This window comes from Haemaphysalis longicornis, unplaced genomic scaffold, assembly GCF_048455015.1.
Source record: "Haemaphysalis longicornis isolate Haplotype H1 unplaced genomic scaffold, Haemaphysalis longicornis Haplotype H1 scaffold_6, whole genome shotgun sequence".
Classification (NCBI taxonomy): domain Eukaryota; kingdom Metazoa; phylum Arthropoda; class Arachnida; order Ixodida; family Ixodidae; genus Haemaphysalis; species Haemaphysalis longicornis.
This window is the reverse complement of record NW_027526407.1, coordinates 139,860,806-139,884,930: the sequence shown is the minus strand read 5'-3', so window position 1 is coordinate 139,884,930 and position 24,125 is coordinate 139,860,806. Positions and strand designations below refer to the sequence as shown.

General features: G+C 45.7%; 1 protein-coding gene across 1 annotated transcript; it reads right to left on the bottom strand.

Annotated features, from left to right (window-relative positions):
* Nucleotides 1–1,742: 1,742 nt before the first annotated feature.
* On the bottom strand, nt 1,743–20,225 carry LOC144141961 (sulfotransferase ssu-1-like). Its single transcript, XM_077673396.1, has 3 exons — nt 20,148–20,225; nt 11,558–11,633; nt 1,743–2,753 (listed from the first exon to the last, which is right to left on the bottom strand). The coding sequence occupies exons 2-3, from the start codon at nt 11,585–11,587 to the stop codon at nt 1,803–1,805; spliced, it is 981 nt and encodes a 326-aa protein (XP_077529522.1). The 5' UTR covers nt 11,588–11,633; nt 20,148–20,225; the 3' UTR covers nt 1,743–1,802.
* Between the last annotated feature and the right edge of the window lie 3,900 nt (nt 20,226–24,125).

Genomic DNA, 24,125 nt, shown 5'->3' with positions numbered 1-24,125 from the left:
GATTCATTGATAGGTTGAGTGATTGAATAATTGCACGAAAGAAAGAAAGGAAGAAAGAAAGAAACGAAGAAAAAAAAGAATGAATGTATGAATGAATTACTCAATTAATAATGGGAGTAGTAGTTACGGTTCGGCTTGCTGACTGACCGAAACGGCAGATATGATTAGCCTTCCCATAATGCTTTTTGTAAAATTTTGCCCAGTCCAACTCTGTGCGGGTGTAGCACTGTGATAGGCTTCAAAGAGGCCACAATCCGTTTCCCAGCTGGTGCAGGCCGGGCACTTTCTTTCAATCACACGCCGTCCAGTGGTCAGCTTTCAACCGTGTAGCACAGAAAGTTTCTCGGCTAAATGGTAAGCTATAGGCTTACGTTTCTGCATTGGTCACCTAGAGGACACCGTTGTGGCTTCTACGTCAAGGCCCTAGTTGCTGGGAAAATCCTCTCTTAGTTCAATATTACCCATAGCCTTCGTAAAACGGGTGGTTTAATCTTTTTCAGGCCGGTTTAGCTGCAGACACGAACCTACCACAATGTTTAACTAAAGTTGTGAATAGCACCGGGAGCATTCGGCCGGCACTGACGTGCAAAAGCAATGTGGCTTCCAACAGCATAGTGTATTTCTTCGTTGACCGGAAGCTTTGACGCATTTCATATTCCGTCAGGAGAATGGTAACACACAGGGTCATATGCTGACAGGTAGAAAACTAAGAATCAAACCATTCACAATGTTTCGGCTTGCACCGCGCAGCAGTTTAGGGCTCTACGTATTCTGGAAACAAAAGTTCGAGGACAGCTATGCGCTTTGTAAGTGTTGTAAAGGCTAAAAAATGAATCTCTGCCTTCTACTTGGCGTTGTTAAAGAGTTTATTCAATGTTGCCGTCTGAAATTCCAGGCTTGACGTTCTGCATATTGAAAAAAATGACTTGAATGTGCCCCTTAGGCGTCGCAGCGCTACAATTTCCTCCTGCCACGTAACATGACAATTGATAACAATGGTGAACTTCGTTGCCTGAGGGTTTGGTCGTTTGGTCTCCCTCCACCGCTGCTGTAACTAAGATGTACAAGTGTCGATGGCACCCTCTCGCTGCTGCCTTGTTCAGGTTCGCGTAGAGTTCCTCTATATATCTCCCGGGAGCTATATAGAGTAACTCTAGTTTCGCGCCATGACATTTCCTCATTCTTCAACCCTCCTTCTTTTTTAAAATCTCGTTGTGCCCTCTCACTGTAAATCCACTTTGCTCGCGGCCATTTCCAGTCACTTGAGTCGGCGCATGAATACCGGTACTAGACGGGAACAACTTTGCTGTAATAGTGCAAAACCTAACCTCTTGCTTTGCTGGACACAATGCAACTTTGTATTACAATCGGCTGCGGGGTGTGGCACCACCTGTGGTACAATATTTGACTACTTGATGGTCGCGGTTTAGTTTGTAGAAGCATTTCTAACATTGGTTTTTTGAAACTAACAGGAAGAATTTACGAGTAATTCAGGGCATGTTCACTGATCTCAATGTTTTCAGCAATATACAACCTCAATTTCAAGTTTTGTGTTATGTAATCAGATTGTAATTTGGTAAGGTCAAATTTCTATAGTGGATATACAAGCCCGACGACGCAATTGGAAGCATTCACGTTTCCAGGTGTTTTTCAGTGAATGAATTATGGTGTTCGTTCATTTATTTGAAGCCATGTTTATTTGCAGCACTGATAGCCACACCAAACGCCCCGAAATGGCTCGAACTTCATCATTTATTTCACAAAATTGTGGACAATATCATATTTGTACTCTGATGAGAGGATCAGAGGATCTCCGTGTCTTTCCACAAGCTCATGATATCGCTTCCGGCCGTCTTCAGCGCAATGTAATTTTTCATTCGAGATACTTGCCCTTGAGTGAAATGGTTCTTCCAGTCCCCAACAATGCCCTTGCGGACATGCTGCCCTCTAGCTTGGCCTAGGGGAGCGCCATCCTGAGACAAAAGCTTTGATTTCATGGCCCCAGACGGACTAGACGATGGGGCAACAAACTCTTCAATCCACTTATTCCATTCGGCGTTCACGCTTTTTGATTTGTCTATGCTGCTTAACTCTACCACCTTCTCTAGAAGCTGTGCATCCTCCCTGAAAGGAACACCATAAGTTTGCTCTCCAAGTAAGTTTGCAGTTTTACGAATGATTGCTCGGATGTCTCTTTTGAGGTCCTCGTACGTCAAGAAAAGCACATTAAGGTCATTGCGGTGCTCATACCACCGAAGAAGATGCGAGAAATAATCACCGTATTCCACTTTTCCTTCGATGAACATGTCAAAAAATTGGTCGAACGTTCCGTTTTGGAATGAGTAGAATGGTAACTTCTTTGTGTGGTGGTAAAACGAAACGCAGCAATCGTAAGGGTTTCTGGTGATGTAAATGTACTTTGCATTCTCGGAGTAGGGAATCATGTCGAAGGGGAGATGCGTCTTTATGGCTCCTGGACGTATCATTTCTTTGACAGCTTCAGCTCCCATCAGCTCCAGAAAGGGCATCTTGGCTCGCCGCTCACTCATGTTGGGAATTCCCTCCTGCCCGCGGGTGAACATTCCATGAAGGATATTCTGCATCCACGTGGTTCCACACTTTGGGTAGGACACAATAAATACGTCGTCATGGACGGGACGGTAGGAAAGTGCGGACTGCACCTTTCCTTTCTCGAAAGCTTTGCACAGTCGCAAACCGTTGATGTCCTGATAGGCTTCGTCGAAGTTTGAGTCCTGGACATAGAAAAGGAAAATTTCCTGTGAGTGCCTAACGGGTTATAGTACACTCTGGAGTTATTAAACGATTAAACGTTAGCTAGTGGTGCACAGCCAACAAACAAGATTGCATAATATTTACGACTATGGGTTTAACTTTCCGCTAATATCTTTAATGATTATTGCGGCGTTGGGTTTCTCCCTATAGTACTCCAATATAGGTGAATGGTGTAATCGAGAATGCCTTATCGAACTTCGTGTATGGCTTTATATGCTGTCCTCTACAAGTACGCCTGGATATCTATTACATAGTTCTGAATTCATCTACCAATGTTCAGCCAGAAACGAGTGACGCCCTCAACGTACCACTATTTTCAATTGAATTTCTGCTGACACTGCAATTCTTCAGAGCGTTGTCCTTTGGCTAATCACGGAATCATAGATCAGGTCACAACCGTCAGCTCGGAACTATTCAGCAATACTAAACAGCAACGGGGAGCAATAATTATTTTAACCCAAAAAACTCCCGCTTGAGAAGATAAACAACAACTTGACTCCCCATGAATTCATTATAATATGCGCACAGATTACTACTGGGATGGAAATATACTGCTTTTTAGCATTAAGCGAACGGGTGATAATTTACGCGTTTAAAAGCATAGTCGTTGCAGGTGGTACGAAACAAAATAAAAGCCCAAGGATGGGTTATACTACGTCCGCAGGGTAAAATGAGCCCGTAGACGAGTGTCTCGTCTTAATACCCGAGGCATGCAGAGGTTGTGAGCCCTGAATAAATGTTTGGTGTCTACAGGTTCGACGCCAGGTGCATCATTTTCTTCTACAGCAAAATATACCTGGCATTGCGAGTACTGCTTATCCATGCCGCTTTGTTTTCCTATTGTCGCTATGGAAACCGCTTACCAAAGAGCACGGCGACTTATCTCTACAGTTACGAGTGATGGCCGTGAACTCTGTCTCGGAGCTTTGATTAACGCTACCATTATTGTAGCCAAAGCAGCCAGGACATGTGCGCATGGCGTTGCCACACTACTCCTGACCCGACAGCCAATTGCGCGTTAATCTACCGTAGAAGGGTGTTGTATAGTGCCCCAAACACAACTGTTTATGTTTAAAATATCCCGCGCCCGGCGTGCCAGTGACGAAAGCCTGATAATCACTCTATGCCGCTCTTGCTTGGTGAGCCGTAACCAGGAACATTTTTCTTTGTCATGACCGGCAGTAGCGACCGCGTCTCTGTTAAAAGTTTCGCGAGCGTTGTATGGTAGATGAACCTTTTTGTTGTTTTGCCTACTAAAGTTATGAAAAACTGGGTAAGCTGTCCAGTCGAGGACGAGTAAACTCTACGATGGCTTTGGAAGCAACTTCGGCAGCTAAACGTTATGAATGGTGGGCCGGATACACGACGATGAACCAGTCGTATCGGAAAGGAGAAATGTGCTTCTTAATGATTCTACATGTCAATTGTGTTTTTTACTACTCTAATTAAGGGCTGGGGAGTTTCTGTATAGCACCTTCAGTGACAGTAGAACGAGGGTGTTGTCGTTGAAACTGGAAGGAGATTTCCGTGCGCTGCCCGGTGTAGCCGGCTTCAAACGCACCGGGGTAATTGTTCAGCGAAGTTCGGTATCAGGCTAAGCTGCATCGAGCGACTATCAGCTCATGACGTTCCCCAAAATTTTCAACAGGGTTGAGGAAAGTGTTATGAGACTTGGGTGGTGTTTTGAGCTGACAGTAACTTGTCCCATTTCCAGATGGCCCGTTTTGGCCCAGGCTCCCCTATCGTCTGCTGGGTGGAGTATACGGGCTAGCGCTTTGTGTAACGAAGCAGAACTACTGGAAGGTGGATAAGACCTCTAAGGTCAGTGACCTCATGTTGTTTACCCAAGTGGGCGGAGTGGTGTCTTAGGTTAAACTCAGGTAAGGAGTCAGGTAGGGAGTCAGGTCTCTGATCAAACTTCGAACTCAGCAGTGGCCCATTGAAGGCGTAAGGAACGCCAAAATATATATGTAAAACCAATGCTGATAAAATTCCGTACACCAGTCGTCTTGCGCTTGGGATTCAGCCTTCAAATATGCACCTGACTCATATAGATAATGAACTAGATGCGGGATGGTGGACTCAACGGTGTAGATTAGTCTTGCGATGCAAAAGCTTGTGCAGTGCCGCCGAAACACAACCACTGCCACCGCGTCAAAGCTTTTGCGAGTGCTGTGGTAAAGAAATGTAGTTGAAGAAACTTTGTTTTGGCATGGCGAACATAACTGTTGTCGGAGATTCTCCTAATTGTTCGGCTAAAACCGACGCCGGAAATGCTAGCTGATGACTTGTTGTCATGTAGCTTGCAGAAAACTGGTACTAAAGAAGCTACACCTTAAATTTTGTGGCACCTAATTTGGGAAGCTTCGGGTGACAACACTGTTAACACCTGTTGTTCGCCGTTCAATCCATATTATAGGAGCAGAGACGCCACATCTGAGAATGCGATGTTTTTTTTGTATTGAGTTGCCCCTGTGACCAAGAAAGCTAGTGGTGGTGGCCCACCTGGTGATGGCACGGATGGTGGAGGCTACGTAACATGTTGAGCGAGCGATAACAATGGCTTAGCCCCAACGGTAGTAATCAACATTAAGTGGTTCAACAGCTCGCGGGGGCCCTTTCATTAAACTGTGAAACAGCGCTTAAAATAAGGGCAGCCAGAGAACAAGACACAGACACGAGTGCTGACTATCAACTGAGCGATATTTTATTGCTTGCGGAAATATAAAAAAACATACAATGTCGTCACACCCCTTCGTGAAAAAGAAAAAGACACACAAACAAATGTACAAATTTCAGGCGCATCAGCTATGCTCATGATAACTCAAATTACGTGTTCAAGTACACAAGGTATTTCTTATACAAAGCAACGAAAGGGGGGCACACGCTATCTTCGCCACGCTTGGCTATCTCCAACGCCTCGTAAATTTCGCGTGCGCGTGTGTCACGAAACCTCTTGAGCACCTTAGTGTCTTCCAAACGCGGGAAGCACTTACAGGCCTTGCAGCGCGTTGCCAAGTTGCTTCCTGTGCCGGTTTTTTTTTCGGGAATCGTTTCTAAGAAAGACACATGGCAACGTCACGTGGGTCGGTTCCTGCAGGTGTCCCTTTCCAAGCTGACCATCAATGACCCGTTTCTCGTGCGTAGCTCGGAAGTTGTTTCCACGTTCTGGAGGCGCAGCCTTCAGATTAATTGAGTGCGTTTTCGATAGACATCAAGGACCTACACTAGAGCATGCCTCGTGATCGGCTGCTCGAGGCTGTCACTGACGCCGTAGACAATTTCGGCAATGTAAAGTTCCACACTGAGTGCGGCATCAGCGTGTACAAGTTCCTGGACACCTTGGTGTTCTACCTCGACTCCACGTTCGTGGCCTACAATGATCAAGTGTACCTGCAAAAGACCGGCGTCTTCATTGGCTCCTCTTTGGCACTGGTCATCAGTGATGACCTCCTCACCGCGTTTGACAGGACACTTCCGGCATCTCTACGTGACTTGGGTGTGGTGCAAGTCTTCTTTTTTTTTCTTGTCCTTTTGAGACGATTTTCTTGTCCTTTTGAGGCTACGCCGGATACTACGTCCGAACGCGTGGATGAACTTTTAGTGTGTTTGTGTCCGCGCTCAATTCCCTGGAGCTCACCAAGGAGGTTTCCGAAGAAGGCTCTACGCGTTTTCTTGGCCTACTGCGGTCGTTCCAAGTTCGTCACATGTGCTGGAGGTAAGCCCCTAGAAGCAAAAAAGGGATTCTGCCGTATTCCTCAGCCCATTCCAAGCTTACGAAGCGTGGAATCACCCACACCGCACTGTTGAACGCTGTGCTTCGGTCGTGTGCTCACGGAATGGAGTTCAGCCGCGACACGCAAGTGGAGCAGTTGCGGTCGGCAGGCTCCCCAGAGGCCTTGGTCCTTGGAATTGCTGAAACACTCCTGAAGAAAGTCTGCTCGACTCACGAGATCCAAGAAGACAAGCTAAAAAGCCCCTAAGCGTCATACCATACATCCACAATGTATCCCACCGGATCAAAAAGGTCGCTGAGAAAGCAGGTGTGCGGACCGGACCGTGTTCTCGGCCCCGAACAAACTTGGAAGTTTGTGTGCAAAGGTGAACTCGCCTTGGCGCTTAAAGGTGAAGTGCACAAGGCACGCGAAGCGCTTCGTGGCTAGCCCCGACAGCGTCGTGTACCGGGCGTGTCCTGAACAAGCGCCTATGGGAGCATGCGTACTCCCTTAAAACCGGCACAGGAAGCAACTTGGCAACGCACTGCAATGCCTGTAAGTGCTCCCCGCGTTTGGAAGACACTAGGGTGCTCAAGAGTTTTCCAGACACACACGCACGCGAAATCTACGAGGCGTGGGAGATAGCCCAGCGTGGCGAAGATTGCGTGAGCACTCCTTCGGTAGCCTTGTATCAGAAAGGACTTGTGCACTTGAACATGTAATTTCAGTTATCATGGCATAGCAGATGGGCCTGAATTTATACATTTGTTTATGTTTCTTGTTCTTTTTCACGCGCGGGTATGACGTCATTGCGTTTTTCTTTTCTATTTCCGCAAGCCATAAAATACTGCTCAGTTGATAGTCAGCGCTCGTGTCTGTGCCTTTTTCTCTCGCTGTCCTCGCTTAAAGCGCTGTTTCACAGTTTAATTACAAACCAACTTGCCCAAACCCAAACGGTAGTTAGACCTTACATTAGTACTCTTGCATATCAGCCTCAGAAGCCGGTGTAGCGGGCGTTGTCGCTATGTATCGCAATTCAATGCGTATCCTTCCGAACTTGCAACGTTGATTACCCAGTGAGTAAGGTGGGCAGAACACTAGCTCATTAAGAGGCACCTGGACTTCAAATTGCGTACAAGTTTTATAAAAACTTTAAAGCTTAAAGAAGAGTTCTTTCCTTGTACCTTTCCCCACCCAAGATTTTTAAGGCACTGCAGGAGGTGGCGTGGCCTTCTAAGGCCAAAATATTTGATGATTTAAATAATAAATAACCGCCGTTCTCTTCTAAAATCACTGCGTTTTTAGCAGACTATTCAAGAAACCATCGATTTAGATGGTCTTCAAACAAAAAATTATCACGTTCTAACGTTCTTTACCCGTGACTCCGTCAACGCTGGCATGAGACGGTAAGGAAGTGGCTTTGTGTTTGTCTGGGCTAGACAATGTGTGGGTCCGCCGGCGAGCACTGGCGTAATCACATAGGCAAGGCCGGTCAGGACACACTCGCCGAGGTGAGCCCAAGGTCATTACCATTAGCGGAGTTGAAAGTTGGGCTGATTGGTACATAATTTATAGAAAAGCGGCTACGAACAGACGGGGCAGGAAAAGAAGTGCACAAACACGTGCAATGTCTATTTTTCGCAATTTTTCGTTCAGTTGTCGCCCTGCCCCGTTTGTTGCACTCTCGCTTTCTTTGGAATTCGTCAACCGCTGGCGATTCACGCTAGGGGGCAAAAGAACTGCTATTGTCTCCAAATATGCGCGCTGACCAATGTCAATAATTTCTGAGCTGATTGTAAATAATAAAACTACCATGCCAAACACAAACGAGCAATAGTTTCCTAAAGACGTGAAATGTGCACCTGAATCGCCAGCAGGGACGACTTGGGACCCAATGCTTGGGACACGGTATAATGACTGTGCCTGTTTTTCGCCCGTCTTGACAATTATTCACGTGCTAACTTCAGACGTTAATCAATATTTCATTCAGAAAAGAAATGTAAGAAGCCATGTGGGAAATGTTGGGGAACAAAGGGAATCAAGTCGTATTATCCCACGAATAAACAGATTTGCAGAGTCCGAGTTCTTTCGTCTCTAGAGGCGATATTGGTTGCTTTTCCATTCGGCCTGTTTAACCCTGCATGCTTCATCCACTGGTGTAGGCAATCATTGTGTGACGCTTGCGACAGTACGTTTAGGGGAAGAGTGAAATCACGTTGGTGGTGTATTCTTCAATAAAAAGAGATCAAATTGAGTGGGGCGATATCAGTGTAGGGAAATGAAATTGCGCTTTCGCAAAATTGGCGGGAATAATCGTTTGGCCTACATTAGTTTAGCAGTTTCTGAACCAGATGAGCGTTTTAAGATTCATGTGGGTGAAGTAGAATTTTAAAGGGCTCTAGCGAGATAACGAAATAGCAACATCTTGGTCAAACATCCAAGACTCCTAAACACTCCTATAGGTTGGGAATAAGAAACCATGTATGCCCTATTGAACGCAAGAGGCCCTTTGATTACACCTCACCCTGTAGCAGTGCTTTGAAACCAGGGTTGCTAGGTCGTCGCACGGAAAATTCGCCGGGAAATTCCGGAAAGTCGCCAAAAACATCACCACCTTAACGTGAATGTTTACAAAGTAGCGAAAAATGTTGCCAGTTTTATGAAGGCGATAAGAGTAAGTACTTTTTGATTGCCTTCGCGGGCAAATGCAGAGATTAGGAGAAGTAGAAAACAGGATAACAAATGTTATTTTTTTGCTCGGGTGTGAGTAAGCGACAGAGTTTGAATACTATCCATTAAAAAGCTATTATATGCAAGTTTAGGTAAAGCATTAAAAGAATAAGAGGTCTTAAAACGTGCGTTCGCTGCACACCATGTTTCATCACGTTCTCTCCCTTCTTACATCCCTGTGCCTAATATTTATTGTCATGCAGACTTCCCACCACCCTCCATGAAATAACAAGCTATTGTACCCCTCAAGCATTGCACTTTAAGCTTGAAGGCTCTGACGCCATTTGTACGAGATCAGGTGCCAGATATAAAAAGAGCAAGGGAAATTTCTATTTCTTCCGCTAAGTAGCGCTGTACGGTGGTGTGTTTGAGTGAACAAGTGCCCTTGACTTTGTCAGATCGCCATCATCTGCCTGAAAAATTGTTCCGTAGTGTTTGTTCAGTTTGTCTTGGCGAATGAAGTGCACTGATCGGACATATGAAGAACTTTATGTAGAAAGTGGGGCGTCGGAAGGGCCCAGAAATATATGAAATCACCAAAGCTCGGCGGAGCCAAAAAGTAGCCAAGTCACCACACTGAAATATTTGTCCTCACGACTCTCGAAAGTCGCCACTTTCGCGAGAAACCGCCAGACCTTGTAGACCTGTATGGAACCTTGTCGATTTAGGCGCTTTGCTCGTGATCTGCATGAAAGCTTTTTAATTGCTTTGCCTGCTTCCTGCGCATTGCGCAGCTTCTCGCTCCGTCCGCTATGTAATGGGCCAGCCGACGATAGAGAACGTAGCTGATTATTTTCTCTCTCCCATGATGGGCGGTGCATTGCCATGGTCGACCGCCTCTTACAACTGCTGAGTTCACGCTTGCACTGTTGAATGCCTCATGCTATGGCACGGCCCTGAAGAAGCCAGCTGTCTATTGCTTTGGTTCATTAGCGGACGCTCGGCGCCGGGCGTTTTGTTCAACCTCACGTTGAGGAAGCCCAACGCCCCGTGGTCTGTTTTTTCTGTTACGAACGCCTGACGCCGTCTATTTTTCTCGAATGACCGTAGTAGGCTTTAGGTTTGTTGTGAGGGGTGGTTTGCACGTGTTTCGTGTGGTGTTCGTACCTGTGTGCGGCTGGTGCGGTATGAGAAGGTCCTAGGTTGTATCGAACGGTCAGGGAGGTCTGGACCCGAGCGGCCTGCTGGGCAAGGGCATGAGAGAACGACTCCTGCGCAGCTTTATGAGCTGCATGATTGACGATATGCCGCCGGATCATGAACCGGGGTCCAGTTGATGCTGACCTATGTGCTAAACATTTGTATAAAATATTTGAATGACATTCGCGATTTTCTGAAGATGGAGAAACCCTTCAACAAGATAGAAAGTTGTGTGCGACTTGTTATTGTTGAACTGTCGTTTATTACAGCTCTTTGCAACGTTACTTGAGGTAAACTATAATTCCATTCGAACAATAGTGCGTAATTCCATTTTCTGCATCACTACTACAGTCATCAGTGCACCAAAGTATTAATATATATGCACAGTACCGCGCGTTTGTAACCCACACGATATCTTCACGCCATTGTTCCTGCATTCATAGGGCTCAGGCCGGCAGACTGGGTGTATCCCTATAGTGGGCTAGAAAAGTTGTGCCCCCTTTTTACTTATACCTGCATTTCCCACATCTCCCCTTCATTTTTAGATAAGGACTACAATTTGCCGCATATTGTGTTTCACACATTTCGCCCCTGACGACAGGATGTTTTCCTTTTTATATTTGGCGGGTGAAAGTGAATTTTTACCGCAGACGAAAGGAAAAAGGTTGGGGCGTGATTAGGGCCTTTTTCCCGAAAATGTATTACGTTTACAGAAGAAGTAACTGGATATGAAGACCATGTTCAGATAAACATAGCGCGTTAAAATACAATACATTGCAAAATACGATGACAAAAACACATGCAAGGCAAATGTGAACCACAGGATGCTCCATTTTTCCTGTTCCCCACAATCTAGTAGGGAAGAAAAGTTGAAGACCCCTGATATACTGCTTTAAATGGGAGGCGTTGTGTTTATGCCACTTTCTTTCTAAACAGGGTGCACCTCATTTTCTTGGAGTAAGTAGGTGAAGGTGCTTTGTAATGATAAAGTTCTGTTGGGAGGACTTGCCGTTTGGCCTTTTTTCTTCCGTGTCAAATTTGGATTTATTAGAATTGCGCTAAGGTTGCTTGTTTTTGTTTGTTTGTCCAGACTCAGCACGCAGTCAAAGTGCATACCAAGACCCAGATGGTTTTGTATATGTCGTAAACGCGAATATTCTAAAGGAACAAAAGCTCACCATTGCCGAGTTTCTTGCCTGGTCTTCCATAGGATCCCCCGAGGATTCAATATTTTGAAGACGGCGATGTTGTGTTCTGGACAGGAAAAGAGCTTCTGTAAGTGATTTTTGTCTCCTACTTTCTGTTTAAAAATTTAGGCCATTCCTCAGTACCCTTATGTATTTTAAAACACAACAAAAATCTGGCCCTTTAAAGCAACGTCATTAAGCCAAGCAAAACTTTCCTGAAGGCCTGAGTGTTCAAATAAGTTTGTTTTTTAAACGACCATCGGACTAAATTTATAATACGTTTAATATTTCGGCTACATAGTTAGTAAAAATGAGACTTCGAATGTTGGTGTGCTGAACCAAAACGAACTAAAGGAAATAAATAAACCTTCTGCAATAAGGCTAGTTACGAGGAACATGAAATTACTTGGGTTTGTCCCGGGTACCTATTTTAAATACTACTTTTGCAGACCTCAAAGAACAAGCTGTAGGGAATCTGTTGATGGTAACACGAATGATCATCCGCGTTTAAAAATCAGAAACTATCTTTGCTTGCCGAGCGTTACCTCTTTCACAAGGGGGGATTATCAATGATTGTTTTTACAAATATTCACGGGGAAACTTTTCGCAGAGAATATTCTTTCTTCCGCTACAGAAATGCAAAAAATTTCGCCTCGTGGTCACTCGATAAAGCGGCGAATGTTAACGCACCAGAGTGTTGCTGGTAAGAATGGTCACAACTTTATTTCTGATCCACTGGGAATTTGCCGGCCTTCTCACATCTGTGGGAGCTAGAGAGGGCAAGACGGCACATGAAAGTGCTGTAGCAATAATGAGGGAAATAGAGGCTTGGCAGTGGAAAAACAGGTTCTGAAAAGGATTAGCAGGAAGAGAATCGCAGCGTTGAGAATATAATTAGGAAAGAGGAAATCAAGAAGAGAGAGTGAGCGTGAGGAAATTTTGCCGTGTCGAGGAGAACAAAAGAGAGTAGCTTGATGACTTGGTTTGCTTAAAGAACATGGAAACGGTTCCGCACAATGCATTTTAAATTTATGGCATACATTTAAATGCACTGAGGAAAATATTTGGTTTCGGGAAGCATTGTGGTTTAAAAGGAATAAAGAGAAAGTAAACTACAATGCTGAACAGGTAAGGGAACAAAGATTAAAATGCTGGTGGAGGGACGGCGCAGAGGGGATTATAATGTTAGATGGCTTCAACCTGTAACGGGGGAAAAAAATTTCAGGAAGACGATAGAAGCAGTCCCAAAATTTAAATAGTAGGATAAGAAAGTAGCTTCCTCCGTGCGATCACACGTGTCACAATCTCAGTATAAAGGAGATACCTTTATCAATTATCAAATGGTTGAGAAGGCGAGAAGAGGAATGGAAATTGTAAAATAGACCTGAAGAAGTAGATATAGATAAATAATAATATAGTAGGAAGAGTGGTAGATTGGAAGGAAAGTAATGGTTTGTGGTGAGAGAAATGGTAGCAGGGAGGCGACTTTAATGAAACTGGGCAATCGGAGGAGGACTAGAACTAGGCGATCAGGAACATCACGATCGAGCCAAGATGGTATGATAGATTGATTGAAGAACGCGGGGTGAGTAAGTAGAACCGCCAGGTCAAGGAAAAAAGAGAGACAAGGGGCAGAAAAAAATCAAGAGAGAGAGAGAGAAAACTTTTTTTATTTGGCAGATAGAGCTTAGTGGAAGTGGAGCCTTCTTACAGGTATCCATGTGCTGTCCTTGATGCTACCGCTGTCTCAACCAGCAGGAGCTGATCGCAAAAGAGGGAGCTGGACAGCAGCGTCTCCCACTGCTCGGGGGAACGGGGAAGGGGTGGAGGTGGCAAATCAGGGTTCTGGGTGCATTCAAGGATAATGTGCCTAAGTGTTCCTGATTGCGTACAGAATTTGCATTGGGCTTCGTGCTGATTTGGAAACATAAGGTGCATCAGTGTTGGGTGGGGATACGTGTTTGTTTGCACAAGTCTGAGCGTAGTTTCTTGTGTCTTTGTTAGTTGTGGGTGGGGCAGTGGAAGTGTTTTGCGACCGAGTCTGTAGTGCTCTGTAATTTCCTGGTACGTCGTGAGTGGCATAGGTTCCTTTGAGTCCTCCGCGGCCTGGTCGACGAAACCTCGGGCCTTGAGGTGGGCTTGATCATTGCCCTCCATGGAGGAATTGGCCGGCGCTCACACCACTTCGACTACCCTGTCTGGTGGCTTGCTTGACAATATGCGGTATGTCATTGGAGCTACCCATCCCGACGTGAGACTCCTGCATACTTCTTGGGAGTCAGTAATTATGACTGTTGCCTTCGTTTGTGAAAGAGCTAAGGCTACAGCTAGTTCTTCCGCTTCTTTTGTTGAGGCTCGTAGCAGGGTTGCTCCGACGATGAGGTCTGTCTTCGTTGTTACCACCGCTACTTTGGCTTGTCTTTTGGGGTATGCGGCTGCATCTGTGTAGACCACTGTGGGCAGAGATCCATACTTTTTGTCCAGAGCTTTGGCTCTTGCTTCTCGCCTACCCTGATGGTGAACGGGATGCATATTCTTCGGTAGAGGATGGATTATGATGTGCTTCCGCAATTTCTCCGGCATTTCCTTTGTTGAGACAGCGTCCGCCACTGGCATCAATTTTAATTGGGCAAGTGCCTTCCGGCCCGTTTGGGTTTGTGCGAGGCGAGCTTTTTGGTTAGACAGGTGACCTTCAATTAGCTATAAACGTTCAATCGTCGCATCTGGAGTTACAGCATTTTTCTTGAGTTAGTATCACGGGCATTGGCTTTGAAATTTGGCTGAGTTGAAGAGGACTTAGGCTTACTGCTTTGGCGGTTTGGATTCTTGGTGTTGGGAGCGTGAATATTGGACTTCGTTTGCATAGCGAAAGCATGGCGAAAAATTGAAAAACCATTCTTAAGAGAAAGATGCTTAAAACACCATGCTTTCGCCATGCAAACCGAGTCAAAACGAAGTCCAATATTCACGCTCCCAACACCAAGAATCCAAACCGCCAAAGCTGTAAGCCTGAGTCCTCTTCAACTCAGCCAACTTTCAAAGCCAATGCCCGTGATACTAACTCAAGAAAAATGCTGTGACTCCAGATGCGACGATTGAACGTTTATAACCATAATGGACTCTCTTACAATAAGAATATGTCTTCCACTTATATAGTGCATTGTATTTTGTTCGCACAGACCTTGAATTGGGTACGTGTGGGTTGTGATTGATGCCTTTTTGTGGAAAACCTGTTTTGTAAGGGTGACTCTCCTGCGGTGCGTTTTGGCGAATGGCAAAATCTGATAGACGTCGGATTCCAAGCGCGGAGGATACTGGTTCGGTTATGACGACGGGAAGCGTTTGTCTTGACGCGCAGGTATTTCTTTGGAACATCGTTACGACCTTGATGTGCCATTGTGGAAACTCAGTTGGCAGTGTGGCTTTCCTGCAGCCCGTTTAAGCGTAACTGCATCACCATCTGTTATATATAGAAAGTACCACTTTGAAAAAATGTGTACGCGTTGGCGGTGTGCAGGAGAGAAATTAGAGGGAAAGGGAGCAGTGACGGCACGCAGTGGCCTTAAATTGCGAACATATTCGAACGAGATTACCAAGACGTCCGCCTCGGAACATATGCTGTCATACCGAAGACGCTTAGGTTAGGCGGAGCCGGCGCGTGGTCACTTATGGCTGCCATGCAAATACCGTAAATACGTAGTTAGTCTATTTCATGGTTTATGTCCTTCCGTCCGCCGCCACATAATGTTTTCTTGGAGGTTACGGTGTTCATCACTATTCTGGCCTCCCATGGTAGCCCCACGTCGGCTCCAGAACATTGCGCGTCGGCTCTATGATCGCTCCGGCCCGCCTCAGGCCCGGTGAGCCATTGACATACCATTCCCCAGCCCGTGTTCCCAACCTATGAGCTGCTGAGACCAGGCAAATTGAACAGCCGTGATGGGACCGGACGAGACGTTGCTCTTCAGCCCAGATATCCGTCGCGTCGTCAACGGCTTTGAATGTTTGCTTGCAGCGCAGACGGAACGCTGTCCAGGGGCCAGTCTTCAGCAAGACCATGATAACCGCCCGCGGCGGCAGGGAGTTCTCACTTTTTCAGCTGCTCCCATCTTGCATTTCCCCTCATCTGTACATTTACTGAGGCCTCGAATGACGCGGTCTCCTTGGACGATGGGGATATCTTACGACAAGACGAAGAAGTGTGCAAAGAACATGACGCTGTGGTTCAAGCCTCCGACGACCAGGAAATTGAGGGTTGCCGCAACCAGCGTGGGCTCAATGATGGCCGACATGTAAATACTGTAAATACATCGTTCGTCTAACTCATGCCTCACGCCCTTCCTCCTCTCGACAGGTAACAATATGACAGGGACGTGAAAGCAGAAGAGGCTTTGTTGAAGAAAACGTTTGGCCACCCCGCAATTCAGATGGGAAGGCTGAGGAGAGAGCGGAGGTGGTGGTCAGCTTTACCTTTGACTTGGATTCTATATGAGCTGACCCGTTCTTATTAAGAAATGGTAAAAAGAAGCAAGGCTTTCTCCATGCAAACTGAGTTAAATGAAAGTCCACAATCCATCCTCCTCAAGTTTAAAACCGAAAATTGCGAACTCCGAAGCCAAAGGGTGTCTGAACCAAGCCAAAGTCCAAAGCCAACGCCCACTCTCCGAACCTGAATTAAATGCTGTGCGCCCGACTTCCATTATAGTGCCATGCGATAGAAGCGTGTTTTATGACGCGGTGGACCCAGGTTCAATTCGGAACACGGGACGCGTTCTTCTCTTTCCAATTGCTTGCCCAATCACCGCCGCTGCTTACTCCGTACCCCTAGGGCCTCTTAAGTGGCAGGAAGTTTAGGTTCCCGGATTTACGCAAAAAGGCTGTGTGCTCGGTTCTCGGGGCCTTCGCAACCACATTTTTCTCTTGAAGAGCGCACTCCCAACACGTGCTCCTGGGCTTCTCTCCTCCATGGCAGTTTTCCTCACACTTTCTGGCTGAGAATTTTCTTTCTCTCCGCTTGGCCGAAGGGAATTTTGTGTTAACGATCCCCACGGACAGAAAACAACTTTAACAGCTTCCCCATTAGGTGAGACAATTCGGGTCAGGATTGATTAGGCGAGAAGCGCGGGATAGACACCGAAAGAAGCAGGAAAAAGAACGTGTGGACAAGGTGCGGCAGGGCGGATGGGGAGAGAAGAATTTGAAAGCGAAGGGTGATATGAAGGCAGGGTAGAGGAAGGATGCGAGATAGGAAATTTAAAAGTGTGAAATATGGGCAACAACAGAAGGGGAGAAACTTATATTATTATAAAGTAACGACACTACATCGAAAAAAGGACCGGTGGCTGGTGGGTAGGCAACTAAACTACCCTACACGAAATATTTCAAGACGCAAGTCGACAGGGAGATAGGGATTGGCAATGCCTAAAGCACGGCTGGATCCAATGCATATAAGAATCAAGACAATGCGGACCGTGTTTAACTCGTACTTAAATGAGGCCGGGAGTAGACCACGTAACGGGCCGTACGTCCAGCGTGTTAACATCATTGCAGTCATGACAGTTGGCGAAAGTGTTGACAGGGATACAACGTAAGGGGTCGCGGGTGTTGTTAAGGAGCGTGATATGCACATTGTGTGATCGGTTGCCTGAATGATTACTGCGAACTACATTCTTGTCTTCAATGGGGCTACTGGTGCCATTCTGCGGCCAAGTCAGATACGATGACGAAATTAGATTGCGCCGATTAAAGAATCATTCTGTTGTTTCAGATATCCCTGATATCCAGGGGACAAAATTCGCGGAAGCCGCACCTCTCAATTTTGCGGAGCGGCAACGCTCGCGTATCCGGCCAATCTGGTTGTTAATAACGTGAGATCTATAGGGTGGGCTGCCTTAAAGGGGCCCTGCAGACCAAATTAAACTTTGTGTTATTCGGAAAATTTCCTCTTTTATGGTGTCCCCAGTCTTTGACCGACAACAAATGGTCCCGTATTCACTGAGAAATTATAAAATTGACGTTAAAATGTTGATTCTACCGCCAAATCGTGTTTTCGGACGTCAGCAATGAAGTCCTAAGTGCACGTATTACAACGAACTTCCACTGCGTCATTCGGCTCTGCAGCCTTGCTTGCCGTCAGTCCTCACAGAGGGAGCTACCCAACTCATCCACTGACCGTGGTCCACCGTTGCTTTGTTTCGGAGCGTATTTTCACCTTGCTTGTTTTTCTAACTGTAGAAAGAAAGCGCTTTGTGAAACATGGGGTATCCTTGACAAACAGGGTCATGTAAAACAACGTCGCTTACGGCAATCTGGCAGCATCGTGAAAGAAAACTCCAAATCGGAGAACTGCTGTGCCGCTAAAACTAACATAGTCCGCCTAGTACGAACATCAGTGCGCATCGGTACGTCTATCTAACGCGTATTTTCGTAACTTGCATGGTTTACCGCACCATTGTTATTTCTGTAAAATGAATATGCATTACATTTAAGCGCAAATAGCTAGTTTAGCAACTCCATAGGCCATGCATAATTTGCGTTTGTTTTTGACGGCCTCCGCCAATCGCAATTCTGGGCACCTATGACGACATAATTATTTTGCGGGAAATGAGCTAATAGGTCGCATGTGCATTGCCATTTTTTCTAATTATATAGCGCATGTGTGCGAAGCGTGCGTTAAAGGTTGTTTCAATATGATTCCAACGAGGCAATCTTTCGAATCAACGAAACTTGCGATTTTTCTGGAGGACCCTTTTAACGCTGCCGGTGGTTGGAAGGAGCAGCGTTGCAGTGAAGCTGCTACGCAAGTTCTTTACCGGATGGCCACTATGAGGAGGCACCCAAAAAATACCGATATAGTATTTTTGCTTATGTGCAGGCTAATTGGAAAACGACAAGGAAGGAAGCAGAATGACGCAGAAAAGAGAAAACATGGAGAAGAGACGATGGGGGAGATGGAGGGTTTAGAGGAAGCAGATATAAGAGTGAGAGGGTTGCGAGGACGGAGGCAGAGAGAAACATAATGATCAACACCACCTATATAAATTACAAGGAACAAAGTGAAAGAGGGAGAGGTTTATTTGTGCCCATATTGGTAGAGACATAGGGAGCGAGGGAGGAAGTCGTTTGTCCCTCCTCGTTGGATAGCTACCATGAGCCCGTCGGCTCTAGCGGCATCTTCCGCCGTTGTACAGGTGGCTTCTGCTGCTAGGCGGGAGGGAGCTGACCAAGGAAGCTATGAAGAGTGCAGCGCGAGAGCGATGGCTACCTGAGGTGTAGTGGCTGAGGCAGCTGCGTAGCGTAGCCGGAGTGGCATCAATTCCATTACATTTTCGCGTCATGTAACTGAACGCGAAGAGAAGCGGGTAGGTTTTTCATCTACCAGCTGAACTGAAAAAATGAGAATTTCTTTCAAATGGTAGGGCTTCAGAAACATCTGTATTTAATTCCTCAGAAACAAATGAATATTCTTGGTGCACTGCAGTATTTTTTAAATGTACTGTACTGCTAAAATATGATATTTGGTCATTTCATGTTTTGGTTGTCTCTTTGAAGCCGCTTTTTTGTACCCATCCGGCACTGGGCTACTGACACAGTGTTAATAATATATCGATGTATTCTCATGCGTGTTTTGAAATGCATGCCAGAAAAGTTGTAAGGGACGCTTACGCACGATTTGATTTTACAAGCATGCTTGAGAGCCGCCAACATGATTATCGATCGAAACACGCAGGGGTAGACTGCGCTGCTTAATGGGTCATAGAGCGGCCAAAACGATTTTTATCGGCGCACAGTCAGTGGCCATTTGTCCACAAATGCAGAAGACCACACTGTTGCCTTTTATCCGAACCGCAATAGTGACATTCGTAGAGCAATTTAGCCCGCCTGTTACATCGCTTGGCGGTGAGGCAGCGAGAACTACGACTGCATTGCCATACATAGTGCAGCGTGGCGTTCATGCGTAAAGGTTTTTGTCATCCGCCATTTCCTGCAGGGATGGAATCAAGCTACTGCATGACTGCAACTATGACTGTGAGTCGCACTAGCGAACAAAAGGAGGAATCAAAAAGGTAAAGTTCTTTGATTCGCACTCAAAAAATGCCACACCTTCCCCGTAACCTTCATATTAATTCCTCAATCATTAGAACAAGCGTCTCTGATTAAATAGGTATCTGTGTCAAACAGTTTTCTAACAATACCGACGCGTAAAATACGCTTAATACCTCCGTGCTGCAGCGGACTGACGGAAAATTTAAGGTTATAAATAATAAACAGCAAAGTTATTACGCCCACTTTTGGGACGTCATAATAAATATACCCGCACTTATTTAACAAACTAAGCGGGCGCTTTTCAAGGTTATTTAGGCTGTACAGACGTACCGTTATTTCCTTTCACAGAAACTGTTCCCTAGCACTTCAATTTCATGGTGAAATTTACGGAATAGAATAAATTGTTGTTATTACATAATTCCTCGTTACAATTTCAACCCATGACGTTTGACATAAGCGAAATGCTCTTAACCCCGTAATGATCCATTTGTTTCGTTTCCAATAGAAAATTACTAAAAGAGCGTAGAGCACTTACCGTGAATGACTGGTCACCTGCGGCTTTTTCGAATGCTATGCTAGCATACGCACTGCTGTCAGGGTATCTCCGGTTCGCCGCGCAAGTGCAATTCGGAATTCCATTTTGCTTTTCCCTGCGCTCTGCAACAGCTGTGCCCGATCCCTGAGCGAAACCGGTCACCGGATATTCAGGTCGGCGGTCTGCAGTGCAACGTGACGGATAGGCTTCGTTCGTTCTTCTGCAAAGAACTATTTTCTTATCAACAAAGTTCAGACAACCTGAAAACCGGAATGGCACCTTGACACTCTAACGCTCTCACTCAGTGTTTTTAAACACTAAAATTAGTCACAAACCATAAAAAGACACTGTTTTGTCACAATATTTGCAGCATACGAACTTTGAAAAGTTGTAGGCAAGGAGAAGTAAGGGTAAATGAGTAGGAATCAGAATAGTTCGTGTAATCAGGCGGTGCTTCAAGCAAGGTCCTCGATCGAAAACAGTTACCCATATAAACAAAAGTATACTCAAGCAAAATTGGCAATTTAGTTGAAAATAGTGAGCAACGGAACCGATCTATCACGCATCCTTTCGTACTAGTACCAGGCGTTTATTATGAGCACTCTTCTGATGTTTTTCGTCGTAGGATGTTCCATAGAAAGCGGCAAACTTAGGACAAAGGGCATTACCTCAATCCTCTACAGGCTTTGCACTTATTTTTGTACGTACTTTGCTTATGGCCCCGTTGCCGGACCCGAGTATTAAGATTAAAGAAAAATGTGATTTCATTCAACATTGAGGTGTCCGAGCTGGTTTAAATAAACCACAAGAAATGAACAAAATAAATCGAGCCATCAATTGTTTTGTGCCTGTGAGGTCGAGAACATGGGAATGAGCTGGTTTGATTCCGACGTTGTAGATAAGCCCCCTCCATGCTAAGGTGCTTCAACAGTGCACTTGGGGTGCAAAGTATAAATGCAATTCACGGCACCACATGGTATTTTTCGTCTCACCCAGAATATCCCATGCATTACAGGGAATATTTAGGCCACTATATGTGACGGGGGTGGGGCGGGGCGGGGAAGAGAGGGCACAATGATCCCTCATCCTAATTCCTGCAACTGTCTGCAGTGCAAACAAGAAGCAGAGAAATTATGAGCTACTGGTGAATATACTGCGAAGGTTCTCTGCCCAACAAAACTGCGGCCGGCACAAATTTGCGGAAATTCCTTGCCGTGATCCGGCAAGGAATTCCCGCGTTTACGTGTTTGCTACACACGTCAAGAAGATATAGCTCTGCTTAAGAGATTGAATTGAAAAAACATAATATTGCCTCATGCGTTGTAGTCCCTTAGTGAATTTAGCACTCCACGTAAGTAGCGACAAATGGTGGCTTTCCCGTTACTGCCAAGCCCTGTCCTGCAGTTCGCTTCATACGTTTGGTGGTAGGCTGTCTCAATGCAAAGTGTATCAACCTCCCTTATAGAACGCGAAAGTGTGATTGGGATGATTGGGCAGCAAGCACGCGCGGCTGGCGAGCACGAAATGCGCAGCCGTTTTGGTCCCGGGAAAACTCTCCACAAAGCAGCCTACCTTCAGAGTGTTCAGCCACCAAGGTTATCATACCTTGCATAGGGTGCTTTACAAAACATTATTATAAATTCAATTCAGGGAAGGTAGACGACCAGCTAAGTTAAGGTCCGGGCTGCGCGCGACCTACCAATTAAGATGACGGAAGAGAAGTGGAATTCACAATAAACAACCAAACTTGGCTTCAAGCCGTAAGCAGCGCCCCAAGCACCCGGACGAAAGTATATATGCAAGCAGTTGGAATTACAACAAATACAGGGCTGTGCAAACAAGGACGTGGGAGGCACGGGTCGCACACAGCAAATTTCGAGGCACCTTTCTTATCCACCTTAGAGTACACTGTCATTGACAATGGCCCCTGCTGATGATTACGTTGCCTAAGCGCGCTTTGAATGGATATCACCAATACGTTTTTTTTTGTAGAATAAAGCAATTTTACGCCAAATTCGGAGCATGCAGGACGAAAATGCATGGAAAGCTAGCCATAAATCGCTTCGCCGTACAAGGAACAAAATTTGAGGCATTAATGCTTGCTTTTGTGCAAATGTCATCAAAAAAGGCTAGTCTTCTGCCATCCGTTGCTAAGGAAATGCCTCTCTTCGCTTTTCCGCCCGCCTCTAGCGCTATTGCCCTCCCCTTTCGCTGCTTCCTCAAAAAACACGGACGAAGTCTGGTAAAAACTGTGGAGTACAACAGAGTCAGACAACAATGCGAGAATTAGGAGGACCGAACAAAGCAAAGCAGAGCGGTTTGGGGAGAAGGAAATGTCAAGGAGAATGGGTAAGCAGAGGAGTGGGATAGCCACAAGCAAAGGAAATAAAAAACAGGGCGATTGCAAGCGACAGAACGTAGAGAAGTGGTGGAGTTGAGGGGGAATTGCAGGAGGGACAGAATTTAACAGAAGTTGATTCAGGAGAAAACGGTAAGGAATTAAATGGCATGACGGGGATTTCAGGCAAAGAAAATGAGGTAAAGGCGCGCTGAAAAACTATCGTTTTCGACGTGTATGCGGTAAAGCGAGTGGATTTGCGGGCTTTTTTTTTCTGCACGTGTGCCTGCTAACACTTTTTTTACTTTTTTTTCTTTATATTCTCGTGCTATTTTTGCAAGGCGCGCGCGTTGTTTTTTATGCTTCCTGGGTTGCAATAAAGTTGCATGCATAATTCTATCTGCCACCTGCATCCCGACGGCTGCATAAATGTTGTACGCCATTCACCCAGAGTCAAGGAATTCGCATGGCAGTTGTCCCTGCAAAACAGCTTGCAATTAAACACCGCTGTAGCCGTGCCGACTGTGCCTAAAACTCAATATGCAAATCCAAAAGGCTATTATATGTGATGCGTGATGGATGTTCTATTTGCTTGTGTCTAATTGCATGTTGGGGTTTCCTTGTACACTGTTGCCGGTGTGACAGGTTATTGTTAATTGGCTGCCAAAAAACGGCCACTTCCGATTGATGGAACTACTCTATAATAGTCAGGAGTTTATTTTGTTCTTTGAAGTTGCTGAACCACAATTGATGAAAAGGTCGTTTTGGTCGTGTCGTATTTGTCCTTTGCAGGAAAACGCTTTCTGGTGTAAAGCCCCCTAGGGGCTCCAGCAGTCGGCGTCTCGTGTCATTGTCGTCGTTGGCCGTCACCGTTGTCACGCTGTACTAAAACACCGGAACACTCGTTTTCCAATTCCTCGCGCTGGAACGTTTCATCTCCGTGGGAGAAATGCGTACTAAAAAAGCACACTGGGACAGTCGTTTTCCAACTCCGCGCGAGTAAACGCTCCGTGCTTCAGACACAAGACTTCTACAGGAAAGCTGTACGCCTCTACCCCACAATGGTTTCATCTCCATGAGCAAAAAACGCCAATGCGGCAAACATACATTTATGCACTGCATGCTTCGCCTTTTCCCAGGTTTCACGGTAGTGGGGATGGCCCGCGATTGTTGTTCAAGAGCAGGTAAAATACTAGAAACAAAGGCCGGGGCACCTTTTAAGATCTCTAATAGTGCTTTGACGATAGGGGATGGGGGGTAATTTGTTGCTGGAAACTGAGTTATTGCAAAGTGACTGGACATTTCCTACTATTCCTGCAAAGGTGTTTAAATCGCCACGCACCGTGTGGAAGAAGAGAAAATCAACATCACAAATGGGGTGCTTAGCATGCACGTCGCTATTCGGATAACGTATGCTATACGCACTTATATAGGCGTTGGTTTCAACAGGAATATTTACGACAAAATGTAAAGGTGTACGATTTCCTTCGAGTTTGTTTGCAAGTTATGGACGTAAGGAGGGGAATCTTTAAAAGTGTGAGTGTTAAACCAACGCTTTCATATTTGCAGTGTTGCAGAAAAAAACTGTCGAGTAAGCATCCAAAATAGCTGTTGTGTCTGCACCTTACTTCGGGAAGAAG